This window comes from Perna viridis, chromosome 9, assembly GCF_037379345.1.
Source record: "Perna viridis isolate PV_CMFRI_1.1 ecotype Kerala chromosome 9, ASM3737934v1, whole genome shotgun sequence".
NCBI classification, from domain to species: Eukaryota; Metazoa; Mollusca; class Bivalvia; order Mytilida; family Mytilidae; genus Perna; species Perna viridis.
In genome coordinates, this window is record NC_142453.1 from 9,895,505 (window position 1) to 9,915,834 (window position 20,330).

The 20,330-nt window shown below is 32.5% G+C and overlaps 2 protein-coding genes across 3 annotated transcripts in view; both read right to left on the reverse strand.

The window, feature by feature from the left end:
• Positions 1–9,858: 9,858 nt before the first annotated feature.
• On the reverse strand, positions 9,859–14,284 carry LOC148606619 (uncharacterized). The gene is made up of 2 exons (XM_088543732.1): positions 13,974–14,284; positions 9,859–11,379 (listed from the first exon to the last, which is right to left on the reverse strand). Exons 1-2 carry the CDS (start codon positions 14,264–14,266, stop codon positions 11,220–11,222), a joined length of 453 nt encoding a protein of 150 aa, XP_088399858.1. The 5' UTR covers positions 14,267–14,284; the 3' UTR covers positions 9,859–11,219.
• Positions 14,285–19,426: 5,142 nt separating this feature from the next.
• LOC148606620 (dynein axonemal heavy chain 10-like) overlaps positions 19,427–20,330 on the reverse strand; it is a 67,645-nt gene continuing 66,741 nt past the window's right edge. For both annotated transcript variants that reach the window (XM_088543735.1, XM_088543734.1), the window contains 2 exons: positions 19,947–20,092; positions 19,427–19,637 (listed from right to left, as the gene is read on the reverse strand). In XM_088543735.1, the coding sequence (XP_088399861.1) occupies positions 19,491–19,637; positions 19,947–20,092 (293 nt within the window). In that variant the 3' untranslated portion in view covers positions 19,427–19,490. The remainder of the gene's footprint in view (positions 19,638–19,946; positions 20,093–20,330) is intronic.

Consider the following 20,330-nt stretch of genomic DNA (forward strand, 5'->3'; position numbering starts at 1 on the left):
ACTCCATTGTTCTTGACGCCCACTGTCAATCCATTGCTTTCTTCTTGACGCCCACTGTCAATCCATTGCTTTGTTCTTGACCCTCACTGTCAATCCATTGCTTTGTTCTTGACGCCCACTGTCAATCCATTGCTTTGTTCTTGACGCCCACTGTCAATCCATTGCTTTGTTCTTGACCCTCACTGTCAATCCATTGCTTTGTTCTTGACGCCCACTGTCAATCCATTGCTTTGTTCTTGACCCTCACTGTCAATCCATTGCTTTGTTCTTGACCCCCACTGTCAATCCATTGCTTTGATTTTCTCTTGCATTTCTTGTTGTGTAGTTCTGGCATGAGATCTGCCAAAGGTATACAAAGGTTCTTTAGATGAATCTTTAGAAGTACATGATAAAGCCAAGAAACCTTTCGGTCACGTGGGAGTTCTTTGGTTTCTATTTTCGTCTTGTCTACTTCAATTTCCTTCCCTTCCTCCGAAATAATGCATGCAACAAACTTAAAACGTGTTTTAGTAGAGACATTTTTTTGGAAGCAAACTTTAAATTAGCCTCACCTATCATGTCCAGCAAAATTTTTAATGTTTCCATATACAATGACATCATCTATAAATACACATCAAACTAAGGCGGATCCAGGCCCGGCAGGCCCTCCCTTTTTCTGGATGAATTAAATCCCAAGGGCGGTACTTTGAGCGCTTATTCGTTCTTCAATTCTTATATCGGCCCCTTGCAAATTCTTTGAGAATAATCTGCTAGTACGTCTTCCGTCATTCTTTGATATGTTGCCGGGGCATTAGTAAGACCAAATAATATTCTGGTATACTCAAAGAATACGAATAGACCGCAGGTAAAAGATGTCCTGTCTTTGTGTTATTCAGGTGGTAGCCTTCATATATTCAACTGAAAGGTATGATGATCCTACTCAGTTGTCTAGAAGATCTTCAATTCTAGGCAGAATGTAAATGCCCTCCTTTATGACATTATTCGACTCTTTGTTATCAACACAAAGACGTAGACTCTTATTCGGCTATCTGAATAACAGTACGTTGGATGCGAACAAACTTACAGGTTGAATAACATTGATTTCGAGTTCTGAGATGTGATCGTACCTCTGCTTGAAAAGTTCTTCCTCTGTAAGTTCAGTGCGTTGTTGTCCTTCAGTTGTGTGTCCCATATTATTATCTGACTTCAAAATATTTAATTTATCCGTATATGACTTAACCAAGTTGAGTCTTGTTTCAAAATGTTCTTCTGTCAAATCAGATTTGGTGAATTCTCTCTTATTCATAATATTCTATGTACAGTCTTCTTCTGGTTATTTAACAATCTGTTATTGCATAGTCACTGGTTGAATCTTGCATATTGTGGTTTTGGTTGGTACACTAAAAGTTTGTAAAGATCTTGATATTCACAAGAGTTATCAAAGTTCGTTGGTGATGGTTATTAAGTATTTAAAACTATCATCGACCAGTACATATGAATGAAGCATAGCTGCAATATCCTGGTAAGACAGTTTTCTATTTTCATACCCAGTCAATTACGATTTCGGTAGTGCAATTACGTTCTTCGTTTCTGCGTTTCTTGCCACATCAATTCGATGACAGTCATGTTGAACTTTTAGTTTTGTTGCTGGTGCTGCTCATTAGAGTGCCGCCATGTTGAACTTTTTACTTCTTTTCGTAAGTTTCTAAGCGTCTGTAGGAGCGCTATCTTTCGAGGCAGAGTAATTCCTGACTATGGTTCTAGATATTTTATTTCGTTAAGAAGAAAATGTCCCCTATACGAGGTGTAAAGGTTTTCTTAAAAAATCATGCTCTATGTAGTTACGTACATTGTAGACAATGGCTATAGGCCACTATTCCCTTATACCGCTGACAGTTCGAGACAGAAACCTATTTTCCTTACACTCTAAACAGCTATTCACAAATTACACAATGTAATAAATGTAAAGAAATTCCAGCAAACATCTATACACAAAAGGTTCCAATCCAAAAGTGCAGAATATTGACACAGTCGGGTTCGCACTATTTTCAATCGAACTCACTCAATTTATGGACTGCAAATTTTGCTTATTTATCTTTTCTTATAGCTGAACATCTTCGGTATTATTGTACAATTTTCTAAACTTATACATAACTTTTTATGTTTTCGGTTAATAATATTTATTTCTAGTCACTGAACCCTTCACTAATATGTAATGTATTTAATTTGAAGCTTCGCCGAGCGATCAAGCCAGAGTGTATCTTATTGGGGCTGAATATAACAGCGTGTTTTTGGGGGCTTGTAAGTCCTGGATTGCTAGGTTAAGAGACTGCAGATCCTACAGTAAATTACATTTTGAGCACTGTCTACAAAGAAGTAGAAAATGGTGACATATGCGCTTCATTGGCGAATCCAATGATGTCAAGTACCAAAGCTGTGCTCCTCCACCTATGAAATTTGTAATTGCCACGGTCGGTTTAAGCATTCTTTGTGAAGATATGATCCTAATAAAATTATGTAACAATAATTTTGAGGTTTTTTAAATCATGAACTGTTACATAAACTGTATACTCAACTATCCTTCTTCCTTTGTTGTTGTTGTTGTTACACAACTTCCACATATATAAAACTGAAATTACACTAGTAACTAGTATAGTTGCGATAATAGTTGGAGGTAATTGACAAAATCCATGATTTGCAGTTTGAAGGCAGGAATAGACGTTGTTCAAAAAATCTAAGACTAATCAGTGTTGAGAGAAAAAAAAACTCATTTTTGAGTTTGTCGTTTATCACTTTTTTTTTTATAGATTTACACAATTCATAGTTGCTAATCCGCGTACGCGTTTATTTGTTGTATCTAAAAAAGCTTCTTACCGTTTTTAATTACCTTGCATTAGTCTGTATTTTCTTCAATTCATTTATGAATCCCATTAACTCCTACATTGACTTCTGTTCCGAAGATTGGTGTTTCAAAATTAGGTTTACGTTGAAACAAATGAACATTTCGTGCTATAAAAATAGTGCTGTATATGCAGCCAACTACATTTAAAGAAAAACTAAGATATTCTAAAACTACGTGTTTACTATTGGACTACTAACTACAAAATGCATGCTGTCCAATACTCAGTTAACATTTTTGTGATTTAGCGAGAAACCCATTAACCATATCATTGATACTTGTATTTTTACACTATCTGCTAGATCTTATCAGTGGCATTATTCAGTGTCTATTCTAATTACTATTAAATTTCAAGTGTTATTTTTTATATATCTATCTATCTATCTTTTTTTTAATTTAAGGAATTTTGGTGGGAGTGTTATGCATTGAATTTACAATAGCAAATGTCAAATTAAACGACACAGTCAAGGAATTCAACGTGATGGAACCTTTTGAAGGAAAACCTGTCATGACCAGATTATTTCCTTTTTCTTTGCTCTTCATATACCTTAGCCTTTTCGGGGAAATTATTTCCGTTTGTGTTCACATCAAATGCTTGGTAATGAGTTGCAAATCACGCGACAATACACGCGAAATGTTCTCGCTATCACAGTTAACGCACCGGCCACCATCATTCATCTCCCGAACTTTAGATCCACTTCTTCAACCCCATACAGAAGATTCGATTGAAAACGGAATGCAAAACCAGAAACATGTTTTTTTTTCAATGAAGATGCTTACATTAGACTGTAATTAAGTGGTTCTGTCTAAAAAAAATTAAAAAAACAGACAAGAGGTGATTCATCATATCTCAAGATAATCAATGAACACTGTTCAATTACATTGGTTATGTCTTCAAAACTTTTCCTATCTTCATTTTTTTATATCTACTTTATATCGTGAAATATTCGCATGGAAATAGTGTAACAATTACTGCAAGAAATTTTCCCGTACTTTTCTGCAGTAGAACGTTTAGCATTTTACATTAATCTCATGTAAGCGTCAAGTAACTTGAACTGATTACATTCTCCTTCAAATGAAAGCTTAATAGGCTTTGGTGAAATTGAATATGATACAAACATATTACTGATTTCAAGAGTTATGTCCATTACCCTAGGCCTACCTCCTTAAGAAATGCATAAATCACTTATCATAAGCTTCTCAGTCTGCATGGTTTTAATACGTAACACATGGACACCATTAGTGCACGACATATCCACCCCCTTAAAAAACTTACCCAAAAAAAACCGATCAAATGATTACTGAGAGTATAAACAACAACAGTTAAAATATGCCTACAATGTACACCGATCCAAACTTATGAATCTCTCTTCATACTTAGGCTAATATGCAAACCGTCCAATTTTTACAAACAAAGTCCCGTAACTCGATTTCAAATTTTTATGGATATTACTGGAAGCGTCTCAGAGTTGCAGTCCGAAAACGATAAATTGGTCCATTTTCATATCTGAATAATTCCAATTACTCGAAGTAACCCATTAATCAAAGCTTCATGAAATTATCTGGAATTCTTAACTTATTAAATACATAAATGCGAAGAAATGGATCCCACTTTTTATGCATTAAGAAAAAATATCCAAATCAAATGAACTTTGTTGTAATTTAACAAACAAGATAATTATGTTAATAATTGATAATTAAGAATTGCGTATATAAACAAAACAATTAAGTATACGTGTTTGAAAAAACCAGGCAATTTAGGAAAAATCAGAAACATTGCATGTCAAAACCCCACCGATGTGACAATGTAATATCACTCAAGGATACTTCCTCTATTTGAAAAACAAAATTTTATTTGATTTGAATCTTTAAAAAATGAGGTTTTTGATAGAGTTATCTGCCCTTGAAATGTTTATTGTCAGTGCATTACTATGAAATTGTAACTCGATGATCCAGCATGATATTGAAAATATTGTCTGTTTTTCTTGATTCTGTTGTTTCAAATAGTCAAATTACACTATCAAAATGTTTTTTTTTCATACCATGTTTCAACCACTGCCTGATTCTTACAGGAATTGACACTTAAACATTTCATGATAATACTTATACATGTCCTCAGTTCAAATGACCATTTCTAATAGAAGCCAACAATTTCAACTTGTCTAAAAGAAGTAGGATTTAGCAAATATACTATTTTTTTTTGTTATATCCGAACTCTTCGTGAAGATTACATTATCTATTTATATATAAGGAAGAGAGATAATTGAAACAAAAATATAAGCCGGGCATCAATAGAAAATATAATTTCTCAAGTTTCATGAAAATTGTTGAAGCTCTTTTTTTCTGAAATCTGAAATTCTAAATAAATTAAGTATTAACAGGGTAAAACAAGCAATAAAATTTCGGAAAAAAATGATTGAAGCGTTTAGAAGTATTGTGGAAAGTGTGGACGGTCACTTACTAACTAGCAGTATTTTGTTCTTTTAAGTGGTACTCCAGATAAGAATCATGCAAAATGTAATTATGGTTTGAAAGCCTGCGTATTATTATTTTTTCAAATTTTAATTAAAATGTTATAGTAAACAGAAATGAACTTGTGGCTTTTCATATAACCCGTGCTCTTAGGAGATAAAAATATTTAGAATGCACTATATAAATTATCTCCTAAGAGCAGACAGATTGGAATGAATAATTATACATTTCATCATATAGACCTATACAGCAAATTAATAACAGAAATAAAAATTGTGCAGCGTTTTTTTTTTTTTTTTTTGTTTTTTGTTTTTTTGTTTTTTTTTTGTGATGTATCTCATATTACAGAAATTGCATGATTCTTACAAAGACTACTAATTGGATACATATTTCCAAATATAAGTTACTGTTTTAAACTACTTCGTCTTGGTTCAAATTAGCTTATTTAAAGACAAATACTTTTATCTTAAAAATGGTTTCAAGAAAAATAATTTATATCATAATAAATATGCACCTTAAATAAACCAAATTCACTACTAAATTGCATCTTTACTCTTGTCACCAGCTAAGTGATAAGAGTGCTTTTCGTCGAACTTAAATAGTCAACTGGTTAATTGCCTAAAGCCAGAGTGTTCATTGTCCGAAATATTGAATATCATATTAAAAATTTTCAACGAGTATCTTATTTCCTAAAAAAGGTTTAAGTCAGTAAAACTAGTTCTTTTTTTTTTGTCTTCAAGAATTATTTAATATTATTTTGATTTGGCAATACTTACTCTATTTACCAGGAGGTCATCTTTAAAACACTTCCAATTAGTATTCTTATCCTAATTATCGATTTTATTACTAATCATTTTTTGCCAATTAACAACATGGATTTTATTAATAACATAATCTGACATTTATAGGGGATAGACTAAGCATTTTTGAAACAGAATTTTGCTGCCATTCAATAATATCCAACTCCAAACAGAAATCAGTACTATTTTTTTGTTGTTGTTGTTGACAACACATTAACAGAACATGACAGCAAATTTACATTAAACATTAATTCCTTACAATATGCACACATCTATATGGTAATCTTACACTCCACTGAGTTTCATTAAAATCCTGCAAGTAGTTAAGGAGGAGTTGCGGACATATATGTTTTAGCTTAGAAAGTAGTTGCAGACAGGCGGACAGACATGGTTGAAACCTATAAACCCCCTATATATCGTTTGCGAGGTGGGGTGGGGGTATAATACAAAGATTCTACCAAAATTAAATAGGGAACATAATAAACAAAAGCCTCTCGAATAGTTTGAATCGCTCACCTGCAAACTATACCCTATTATATAAGAAAGTAAAGGTATCATGGTTTGTGACCATGTTTGACAAAAAATTGCTGAAAAAGAGCATATATTGATGAATGCTGTAAGTTCAAAAGAGTACCCAAGGCACTGTAAAATGTTTGAAATGCCTTCAAAGTGTTTTACAACCTCTGGAAAAAAATTGGGCTAGGGTCCCCCTATGCCTTGTTATTTCACCAGGTCCGAGAGGGCATTAGCATAGAAAAGAACATAAAATGAACTATGGCTATCCAACATTTCATCATCAACATTCATATCAGGAGACCCTGCGTATTAAATAAACCAATTATCGTTGAAATCAAAGCAAGTATAAAAAATAGCGGGAAAATGGTCGCCAAGAACGACCTTTCCACATTACCATTTAACTTAAAACACTTAGTTTCCTAAAGAAACCAAAAACATTGGAATATGAGCAACTGGTGAAAATGGTCGTAAAATGGCCACATAAAAATAATTTCAATACTGGCAGTCAACTCAGAATATCATGTTTATCTTATGGGTAGCTTTCATTTTCATTATTCTTCTATACTTGAGGGAAAAAAGCAAAAAAAAAAAAAAGCATTTTGATCCCTATGTTCTATTTTTGGTAACGACGGTCATGTTTTTAACTGATGAAAAATTTTAAATTATCAGTTTGTGGAGGAAACCCTAAAAAAAAATATGCCAACTGGAATTAATTTTGTTGCAATTGCATGGTTTCAGAAAGTTGTTCATAAAACATTAATACCAACTTTCACTGGGTTCTGTAAAGTAGTTCCTGAGAAGATTTTTAAAGTAATGACATCTTAAACAGAAAAAAACGTTCAAAAAGTGTAAAAACTCCAACATGGGTCGACAGCTTTTCAAAAAAATTATATCGCAGATTGCACTTATCATAGTGAACACTTTAACCCCATGTCAGAATTAGGCTAACCCTAACGGTTAGGGGGATATGTGCAAAAAACTGCTGCGTGACCCTATGTTCTATTTTTAGTAACAGCGTCCATGTTTTTAACAAAAATCCAAACGGTCATTTTGCGCAGAATACTCTATGGAACAATCATATCAAGTTTCATCCAAATCCATTCATTAGTTTCCGAGATGTTTGAAAGAGTAATCAAGGGAAACAAGGTTATAGCGGTAATCAAAAGAATGTAACCCTAGGAGAAAGACAGACATGGAAAAACAGGCATACACAACAAAGAACATAAAGTAACTAAAACCATACATACAAAGTAACAAAAGCAAATGAGCAACTCGGACTCCACTAAAAACTGGGAGCAAGGATCAGGTGCACCGGTAGGATAAGCGTCCTCTGCTTTTCTTGAAAAACCCACCGAGTTGCTCATAAAAAGTCAAGTCCGGGATGACAAATGAGGAAAGGAAAACTATGACCTGTTGAATAAATCAGTTTTCATGGTGCAGATGGATACACCATAACGATCCACGAGTTCATGACGACCATAAAACTCCTGAAGTGATGACTTCAATCTTGTAGCAATATAATCCTGTTCCGGAAGCCCATTTGTTAAAGAGTTCTAGCGCGATACAAAGAGTCTTCGGCAAGCTCTGGCATAACGTACAAGTTCTGATATGAACACTCTATACGCAGGTGCAGAAGGGATGTTGCCACAGATGAAAGGAAAGTTGACAATTCTGAATGAAAAGTCATCATGTTTGTCGTAGTTCGATCAATAGTTTTTCTTTACCATCGATTTCTAAATGTAGGTCAAGATATGAGGCTGACATCACAGTGCCTGTAGTATCATTTATCTCAAGTTCTTTGGGGAAGAATTGTTAACGACGACAGACGCTAAGTGATGGCAATAGCTCACGTGAATAATCAAAATCAGAAGAAAAACAAACATTATACATGGGTTTTAACAAAACACCTGTGTTTACCCTTTTTGGTCTTTATTCTAAAACTGTAGGGGCCACAAACTACTAATTATATAGGAACCTTCCTTTAATGGTTAGTAAAATAGTATCAAATTTCATAATTGGTCGACCAAAACTAAGTTATCGGACGGAAACCAATATCTACAGACGATGACGAATGCACCATAACATTATACGAACGCAACAACTTGATGTCGTATAAAAAGAATTCAGAATGGTGTTTACTATTTGGATTCCTGCTGCTTGTTAATGTGCATATATACTTATATACAAAACTTCTTACACGTGTATACATGCAATTGTTTGAATTTTCCATATAGTATAATATTTTCTGAACCACAGTATCTCATGTGACACTTCTGTTATGAATATTTGAAGTTTCATGGCTTACTTTTGTATGGTGAATAATATCTGAAACCTGACACAAGTATTATCTCGTTAAACAGTAGCATTAACGACTTTGTCTACCAAAATCTGTTTTTAACATGTATTGTATTATACTGCATCTATTTGTTTGGTTTCTAACACTCATACCCATATAATGCTGTTCATGTGTACTGTTAAATGCCCTTGGAGATATTGTTACATGCAAGTGCTTTTTTTATACAAATGTTCAATGCAAGTTGAATTGTCTCCCTTTATGAAGTTCTTTGTGAAGCTTAACAAACCATGACGTTCTGCAATCATTTTTACAAATGTCCTCACAAGAGAAATAATACCTTGATGTAAATGTTTAAACTGAGAACTCTTCTCTGCTTTACCAATGAACTTTGTATGAATTCCCTCAAACCAAGAAGTAACTTTGAGCGTGTAATTAACATATCAACATGATATACATTTTAGCATTCTTGACAGTGCCTATTCAAACTCTCTCTAGGTTAGTAAAAAATTATGTCAGTTACATTGTAAGGCACCTGTTCAGTTTAAATAGGATGAAAAACATTAAGACTTGTGAAAGAATCCAAAGATGTCTGGTTAACACAAGTTTGAAATTTACAATGCAAAAAACACACTTAAGAGCTGAAAGACAAAACAAAAAGCAGAAAGCATGAGCTGCTTGCCCTTAAAGAGCACCAAGGTTCACTTTATTTATTAGTGGGGCATGCAGTGTCCTGTTCCTTATAATGTATTTTTTAAGCTGGGGAGCATTTTTTAAATTTGCTAATGAATGTTGTCCTTTTTGGTGTTCCTAGACCTTGATCTGTTTTGTGCAAAAAATCCCCCTTTTTTAACCATTGGCATTGTTGCTGCTTCTTCATACAACAACCAAAAAAAAAATAAGTATCAAAAAATTTTATTGATTGAATAATTGACCCATTATTGTTAATACAGATTACATGTTGTTTTGACAGTTTACTTCCTGTATCCTTCTTAAAAACATCCGTTACAACGTGACAAGTTGTAAAGCCTATCATTGATCTATTTAATCTAATAGACCTTACATCTTTGGTACATACAAAACACAGGACTAGAAAGAAAGAATTTTGTTAAGGTTGAATTGCTAAACACGAAATTCTATCCCCTTGTATTGAAAAATGAAATTGATCTAAATCTGAATGTACACAGCAATCAATTTTGTTCAAAATATTTTACTTTAAACATTACCGATTTGTTCTTTTCTGATTTAACACAATGATTGATCATAAATGTATAAATGGAATTAACAAAAAATAAAAACGGCTTTCTACACTAACTACAGCACTGGGAAGAGGTTACTTGCTTGATTTAGAACAGACTTCAGATAAAACCATTCCATTCCTCAGCTTGAAATAGTTTCATATCAAACTATTCTTTTAATAGTAACCACGACCAATTAGAAAATGTGCAAAAAATAAGAAATAAAAACAAAAAAATGAAACGGTCAATCATCAACAGAGTTAATAATGACTGTTGCCATGGAAATATGCAACATGGTTGTCTTAAATTACACAAACATGTAGGCATCAACATGTTGCTGGTACAAGTGTAGACAATATGAAAAAAAATGGACACATCAACAAATAAAACAGTCCTGTCATTTTCAAATAGCTTGTAAATAAATGTCTTATTAAATGGTAAGTAAAAATTTAAGAGTTGAACTTTTAAATTTCAATTTTGCGGTACACAACTGTTACATGTACTCCTAGAATGTGGAAATAAAAAATACAATATATACAAACAAATATGAAAATCTGACACTGCCAAATTCTAAGTATGTTTGTACCACTTTTACATTGACCTTTGTGATTACTATATTCAGCTAACACACAAAACATTAATTTTAACATTTAACAGTTCATATTGCAGGAACAAGTTCAGTCCACAGCACTTGTGTTAATTTTTTTTCGCCACAGTCTGCTCTAAGTTGAAATATCCTGGTCAATCCTTATATGCAAAAATCCATTGAATGAAATCTGAACTTGTTAATAGTGAAGAGAATTCATCAAGCACAACGTGTGAGATAAAAAAAAATTAGACTCAAGAAATCACAAATAGCACTATAATTACTCATCACAAGATGAAAATGCTTTTTCAATGGCAACAGTCATCCAGCGCACCAAAGTCCATATGCATGTTTATTTTCAACCAGTAAGCAGTTATTTATTAAAAAAAAAAGAGAGCTATGTTTATTTTACATTGTTTCATACTAGCAGTCAAAACTATGCTTTCTTCAATAATTTACTTTCTATTTCTGAGCTGGTCAGTTCATCTAAGTCATTTGCTTGAATTTCTACCTGTACACCTTGTACAGCTTTCTTGATGGCATCTTTGCTGGATGCGTACAACATTTTTGGCTTTATACTTGTACTGTCAGGGCTCCTGCAATGTAAAAATTCAAGTCATTAGTGAAGTACAGTGGTGAAATACATTGTATGACAAGGCCACATGAGAACACAGGAATCTTCCCAAGATTACCTTTACTCTCATTTTTATGTGCTTTCTATAAAAGACAACTGATGACCATACCTGTACAAGACAAGGTCTCTAAATTAACCAGACATATAGGATGCTAGTGGAAGTTACAGACTCTTGTACTGTAACAGAGGCAATAGTGACGTAACAAGCAGTTTGTAATATAGCAAAGTAACACCAATCACAGTTGCGAGAAAAGATGACTGATTGCCTATGATATACAATGTTTTTTTAGAAGAAAAAGGTAACTACACATTTTTCTATTGAATGCCTTAGATTTATTTCACCTAAGAGAATTTTTTGGTCTTTTCAGTCTTTATGATAAGTTCTTGTGCTGTGCTGAACTCAACTCTCATGCAAAAACTCCCATATCTTTAATAGACATGTGCAAGAACCTTTTAGTTAAGTTTTTGCTGTTGCGATCAATATTTTTTTTCTTTTGAAACCAAATTTTACCATACAAATTTATGAAGATTTTGAAAGTATACCAATTAAGAATGTGTTGTCTGTAATTATTCCTTTATACTTGTATTTACAAGATGTCATAGCAGGGGAAAGATTAACAGTCCTGCACATGCCTATGGCAACCAGAAATGTGCCTGGGTGTCCATTTTTTTCTATTTTAGTACCCCAGCTGGCAAAATTGTAAAAAAAATTTATTCCAAACAGAAGTTGTGGTCAGAGTTTTAAACTGGTTATCATTCATCCGAAAGGTAGTATCCCTAGTTAAATTTTATCGGCAACCAGTTCTAATAATACGGAAATCATTCATACCCAATGTCTTATTAAAAATTGTTTAATAATTTCTGCATCTGGTATTTTGTAAAATGTGGAATTTTATGTGTCAAAATTTTGTCCAAAAAAGTCTAGGCTACCAACTTTTTTCCTGGGCTAATTGATTTTATAGTTTAGTAGCACAGGTGGCTACTGGCCTCAAAAAGTTAATCTTGACCCCTGCAAAGGAAGTTTTACTATTAAGTTACAAATGTTGCTTATCTTATTTCACCTGCAGGTGAGATGAGGAAATCACATATGGCCTAACTATACCAGTGAATGATTGTGGTTTTGCGCCCTTCTTGTATGACATAGATTTGATGCATTTCAGGACTAATGAACACACCCTGATTTGTAAATGTCAATTTACCAGATTTTTTTAACTGCTAGCTCACAGAAGCAATTGCCAGCTGGTACACTACAATCAAGAAAAGTTTCAATTTCTCCACTCTTCACAGTGGAGTCATTCGTGTCCTCCATTGTGACTCCACCAAAGTAAAGCCGGGATCAATTGCTCCATTTCAAGTTATCATTAACATGTTTTTTTGTCCTTCACAGAAATGTTATCTAACTGCTAAAACCATTAAATATACCCTAGTATTAAGACAGAAGAAGTTAATTACAAGTTTTAAACTGTGACTCCACTGTGGAGTGTGGAGAAGCTAATATTTTTATTGACAGTATTGCAGGCATTTCACCGCTCTCAAAACATTATTCAGTCATTAAGCCAACAAATAAATAAAATATACAAAAAAAGAAACATACTAATAACTTAATGTTTCATGTGTATTTTACAAATATGAACTTAAGAAGATATACATTTGTACACGTACGACAGAACTTCCTCAAACTAGGTATTCAGTTGGACCTAATTGATGCGACATTTTGAGAATAAAGATCTATCACAGTAGGAGAGTTCTTTGTGATGTCATCAGTTACCTGTGATTTGGTTTTGGTTGGCAAAAAATCCATTGAGTGGCATGGGGCATCAACTTTAAATCATCATAACTTTGTCGTTTTTTAAGATAATTGAAAAATTCTTTTGGTTCCCTAAACTGCCAATTAAACTCTTTTTATCCATGGAATTTTTAAATAAATATTCAGTAATTAGACTATATGAGCATAAAATTTTAAAAACACTTTTATATGAAAATAGAGGTTTACTTATTATCATCGATTCAAATTCATTCTTCTAGTATAACAGTTATAAATTCACATATAAAATATGAATTCTTTTATGTAAATGAAAGATTTCACAGAACCAAAATTTGATGTAAAATAACAAAGCTATAAAGTTTTGAAAATTGGGATTCTAATCGTGAAATTGTTAATTGTTTCTTTAGTTGTTTATTTGCCACTTAATGAAACGCAAATTAGTGAATATGACATCACTAATGAGAATGTCGAACTCTCCTATATCTTTACAAATTATCATCTAACAATGTAAGAGAAACTTGTAACCGATTGTGATAACAATGCCTTAGGAAGGAAGACATATCCACTAAACGACTCAAATTAAGGGTCAGCAATGCTTCACAATTGAAATTTACTTGTAAAATAGATGGATCACTTGTGCACACTATTGGTATTTAAACAACAGAAATGTCATTTTATAAATTTTTAACCAGACCGGGGAGTATATTCACATTTGACATCTTCTTCCGGTATGTCCATGTGACCACGAAGAAAGAATGTTTTTAATATGTAGAGTTAATTCTTTCACTCACCAATGAATAAATACTATCTTTGAGTTTTTTGTTGAGAGCTGTTGGCTCCCCTCTTGATCTTCTGTCTTTACGTAGTCGTAATCGTAATAAATGTATCTTGGCTCATTCCTCGGGAGTTCCTTAATCAGTGCATCGAATGTAAGCTCGCCTTTTGGCCACTCTTTTTCGATAACGATTTCCTTAGTCTTGTCCACGTCTATTTTGAGCATCAGACAGCTAATTGTGTGTTTTAATTTCATTTCGTTGAATTTTGAAACGATATCATCGCTAACGTTTACCCCTGACATAGCCATCTTGAACGGTTGAAGTGTATATTGGAAAGAAAGAATAAGCCGCTTCCGCTTTTATTTGGGTCGAATGGGGATAGGAAATGACATCAAAATCAAAAATAATCACAAAAATAATGCCATAAAAGCTCATGTAATAGATTTCTCAATGCATTAAATTATTCATCATTGTCAAAAAAATATAAAAATGTTTGCTTGATATAAATTTGTGTAATCGCTAAATTTATCTCCGATTCCGAACCCTTAAAGTATGCAACCTCGATTTAGGGGTGTTGTCGCCTTATAAGGAAATGTGAGTCATGTGCTTTTCATTATCCATGTAAGGGTATAATCAGGCAGTTATGGGACTTGATTAATAAAATTAGACATGAAAGGATTGCCTGAAAACTTAAATAAAATGTGATTTACAAAATTAAACTGGACACAGTGCTTTTGCATCCAGGGAACCAGTTCCCAGATAATTCTAAATAACTAAGACTGTGCAAATCCTTGATCTTAAAAAAAAACAAAAACATCCAGATTAAGTGATGATATGAGTGGTTATTTATCATATTCAGAACTTTTGAAATATGGAGGGGTTAATTAAATTAACAGTACTGCACCAAATATCAGTCATGAAATAAAAACACAATATTTTCAGGCCGAAAAAGGAGAATTCCTTTTTTCGAATGATGGCCACTGAGATGATGGTGCATGTATATTGTAAAAAAATCGAACTTGAAAGATGACAGTAAATTTCAATAAATAATTAAACTTTATACAGTCGAACTTGAATTATTTCTATCCGAGCAAACAAATCCTTAGAGCTGGGTTTTTAAAGTAGCAGCAGGGATCGAATGTAAATTTAAGTGCCTGCTAGCAATAAATTTGTTCTCATTTGCAATATAGCTATATGAATTAAGACCTTTCAGCCACAAATTAAATGTTAAATTTACTTTTATATCGTACAGCAAAGTGTTAAAAAAAATAAAGTTGTTTGAAATGTCCTTTTTCAAGCATAAAGTCAAAAAAGTTGTTAAGTGTTATGTTGTATACTATTCCGCCCTTTTAATTAAAATTTTTAAAAAATCAAAGATTTTCATTAACGGAGAATGGAAGACAACAACTAAAAGAAAATTATAATGGAAATTGACGCAAAATTAACCGTACATGTCTCCTAAATTTTATCAACGTTAACAATTTCAGCTTTAATTTATCCTGTACCAAATATACTGGGTATTGTCCCGTATACAACGAAGCACTATAAGTTGGGAAGTGATTTTGAGATCGGTAGTATAGAAGTGTTTGCAAAATCACCTCCCTTTTTTAATAATAATAATAAAAAAAAGTCACTTTCCCCATGTTGCCCCGTATATTTAACATTAAGAACTGAACACATTACACATAAAATTTTACATCGAAAACGGACTATAAAACGGTCCACATCTGTTTTTAGTTGTAAAGTCACTGGTCTTAATCTTGATTGTAAGTTAGTTCAAAATTTGAAGAAAACTATTAATACATCAATATTCTATACTCTACTACTTCTTTTGTAGCGAAATGATCCACGTATAGCTAGAAGGTTTGGGGCATGCACCCCAAGAAAATTTGGAAATATTAAACCTCAAATCCTACATTCTAAGGTATCTTGAACAACATCAACAATTTTCAAAGGGCTGGATCCGCCACTGTTATCCGAACACATAGCTGCGCAAACAGCTCATAAGTAAATGTATATGCACCCCAAAAGATTGAACATATTTTACTTAACGGTCACTTACAATTCAAATTGCTAAATTTGGATATATATAATGCTGCCTTCAACTCCCTTAACGCGTGTTAGGTACATTAACATAATTTATTGTTTCCCATCAACATGGTCATATTTGGATGTATAATTGCCTTTTACTGTGTAAAACCTCATACCCAAATGAAATGTATTATTACTTTATTTGGGCATAATTGTTTACCTGTATACGTAGGTAAATAGTGACTTTAAAAATAGACTTCTAATCAATAATAAAAAAAAGAAATTAGATTCACGCTTCATATACTTTAGGGACCGTTTAAAAAAAATTCTATATACAGTAAAAAAAAAAAAACTATACTAAAGTACGTGTATTTATTTACAAAGATCCCGAGATAACAAGTTTATTTTTCTTTATAATTTTGCCAATGAGGTGTTTATGTAATCATTGTTCATTCAAGTAACAGTTTTTGTAAGATTCATGCAAATTCTGTAATATGTGATACGTACACCCCAAAAAAGGCTACACATTTTTATTTTTGTTATTAAGTTGCTTTATAGGTCTACATGATGAAATATATAATTATTGATTTTAATATGTCTGCTCTTAGGAGATAACTGACATTGAAAATCCAATGCTTTTTATTAAATATATTAGTGTCATTTACATAGTTATCGATCCCTGAATTTTGAATTCTATATCATATTTTATATAATTTTTATCTCCCAAGAGCATGTGTTATCTGAAAAGCCACATGTTAATTTCTGTTAACTAGAACATTTTTAACAAAATATCAAAAATAAAAATATGTAGACTTAATTTCCAACCATGTATCACATTTTGCATGATTCTTAGCTGGAGTGCCACTTAAAATGGAGTTCAAAAGTCGAGCAGACACACTATAATATGCTCTCTGGACGGACTGTGACTGTGAAGGACTTCTTTCGCGACTAGGGGCACAGAATGACACTTTTATCATTTCATTTGGGTACAATTTAGCCGTTCTGTTTTGTTTTGAAAACACTTTCTATGTTTTATTCTGTCGTCAAAAACAAAGGGTTTTAAGATATTCGCTAAATTAGTGCCGGATCCAAGTTATTTTGTGAGATGGTGTTCATGTACTGCAAATTTTGGGCAAAAAGAGCGAACATTTCATTTGGAACCCATATTCAACATCTAGCTGTGGATCCACCTCTGTATTTTTATATATATGTTGAACATTGTTTGTTTGTTGGGGTTTAATGTCCGAGCAGCAATATTTCAGCTATATTCAGACGATGTTGAACATATGATACACGTAATAACCTCTTTGAAAATTAGACCAATCACACAAGTTTCTTATTTAAAATAAAAACCTGTAGCCAATGCAGCATTCTGGCTAATAGTACAAAGTGTAAGGACACCGTCTGCAATATAAATCACATATTCTTGATAAATATCTATACACGGGTACACTTGAAACGGAACAAGCCAATTTTTTTCTTGCATCCTTGAAGCTGTTATTGTGCTAGTAGTTGCCCAAGTACCATTTGCACCAAATACAATTTTTTTAATATCTTTTGTAAACACCTGAAAAATATGTCTTGTTTTTCACTGGTATAGGACAGCCATAAAAAAACTCATAAAAAAACATGAATTAAATCATAAATAACAAGTAAATAAAAATCATATGTGAATTTTATGTTTTCAATAGGATTTCATAATTGAAAAAGAAAAAGGTTTTCGTATGATTTTCGAAAAACATACTGTAATCTTTCGTGTATTTCTAAATGCAAAAAAAATGCATCTACTTAGGACACTGATCCAAAACATGTTTCCATGTTTGAAAACATACGGAAAAAACACGTAATTTCGCCTGCTTATGTTTTAGATTGAGTTAGTAATATGAAGCACCAGAGTACAATTTTATGTGAAACAAAGTATGTTTGTAATGTTTTATTTGTCATGTTGTAAAAGTGTATGTGAGAAAGTTTAGAATGATCAATGATATTGTATGTTTCATATGAAAAAAAAGCAAGAGTTTGCATTAGTCTGCCAGCTTGTAATTAAAGACATATGCAATGATCTCACATTGAACCCTTTGTGCATGTAGATCATCAGTTCCTATTAAGAAAGTGTAAATCAGCCATCCCTGGGCAAATCTGCTAGTCGTTTGGTAATAAATGTGTTACATTAGTTATTTTTCAGGTACCTTTCAGAAATGAGTGACTTAACCACAAGTTATCATGCTTTTAAACTCATTTCAAACATTATAAAAATGCTTTTTTTTTGCATTGCCCTTAAACATTTCTGCCACCTCCTTTTCACTTCTTAAATTGAATACAGAATGTCTGTTTTCTATGTTAATCAAATTATAGAGTGAAGAAAGCATAACAGTTTCTACAACCAGAAACTTGTATCACATTACCAGTGGCAGATCCAAAATTTTATAAAAGGTTGGGATTTTAGTTTATAATTGGATCCTTTTTTTTCCATGCTTTTGCACAAAATTAACAAAATTTTCAAACTATAGGGAGAATCCAACTCCTGTATCCACCACTGATATTAAAGAACTCATGTAATAATTTTGCCTTGTTTTCTTTTCTAACCATTGACAAGTCGTATGCATTTTTGGCAGTATGACAGCCTTTTTCAAAGAGAATACCCCTCCTTCCCCTTTAGGAGGAGTCGTGTATACTAGGTTAAAACATATTAAACCCGTAAATTGGATAATCTCCCTTTATATGGGGTGCGCCGCCAGTAACTATATTCATTCATGCACATCTATATGCGATGCCAAATGTGATTCCTATATACCCCTAAACTAAGTTTGCGGTTGGGGGGGGGGGTTAATGACTGGCAGAAAAGAAAGACCTTTTATTTTATTTTATTTTATTTTTATTCAACATCAACTTCAAAATAAATATAAATAGTTATGGTAAACCAATAACATTCAAAGTTCAACATTAGTAAAATTTCAAAAGATATCACAAAGTTATAAATAAATTATTTGGACGGAATGATTTGAAAATAAAGATAACATAAATTCAAGATTTAACTAATTTTAAAAATATTCATATTCATTATGCAAATGGAATTAATCTAAAAATTTAATAGCAAAATTTTTTGATAGCGTTACTACATGCAATAATTTTATATAGAATATAAACCAATCATGGACGGTATGTGAAAAATATAAATTATTAGAATTACTATTCATAAATCTTAATTTCAATCACTAACTGAAAAAAAATGTAAAAAAGCTGGTGAAATATATATTACGAGTTATAAAAATGCATTATTTTTTCAATATATGGATCATCGTCATATGGTAAATTAAAATTATTTCATAATGAGTCAATTTAGACAATTAATAAGGCAACCATTCATTTGTGTATTAAATTGAAATTCGTCTCACAAAATTGTCATTCAGGAGATCAAAAATACAAAAAAGTCTTGAAAAAAAAAAAAAAAAAAATCTGCCAACTCTGTTACTACAGACTAAGAACAGTAACTCCACAGATTTAGTCAGTATTGAGAGTTAAGCAGACTCCTTGTAATGTCCAGTGGCTAATATGCTCAGTTGTAGCCAGATCTGCCTCGAATACCAATCCAACACCCATAGCATTTCTTCTTTGTGATGTTACATATACAGGTGTCTTGAAAGTATTCTGTAATATCAGAAATATTAGGTTTATACAAAATTCTTTTAAAGTTTCTCATAAAACATTGTGAGAGTGATTTGATGTAACCTAACACTATTTTCTGATATCATATCTATAACACATTTATTCTCTATTAGAAAAACAAGATATAAATTGTGCTTTCTCTCTCTTTTTCTCTCTCTCCACAAATATAAGGCTATAAATCAAAGGAATGTTTATCGTGAAACTCGACAATGCTGGCACTGCTTAATACCAGAAATATTTATAAATATCATAAAATTATAAAATTCATAATGATCTAGCTACTATACAAACCTGTAGTTTAAGTCTATGAGCCTCTATTGGGATAATCTTAAGTACTGGAAGTTCCTCTATTAGCTGCTTGGGATTCTGTCGTACAAGACAGCTGTTCTCTCTGTCCCATCCAGCACCTTCTAGATACAGACCATCAACAAAGCAACCTATAAAAGAACAAACATAAACAATGATCAAGATACTACCCAAACAAATTTCACAATATACAGTGTTTTGTACCAACATACCTGTTAACTCTTCCTATTTAGGATGGAGACTCCCTCTTTTTGGGTCAATCTTTTTCTATGAAGGAGACCCATATCTCCCTCATTCACAAATTTTTCCCTTCAAAATCTCCCTCTCAGCGGAAATATTGCACAAATTGTGTTGTAAATGGCTTATTAA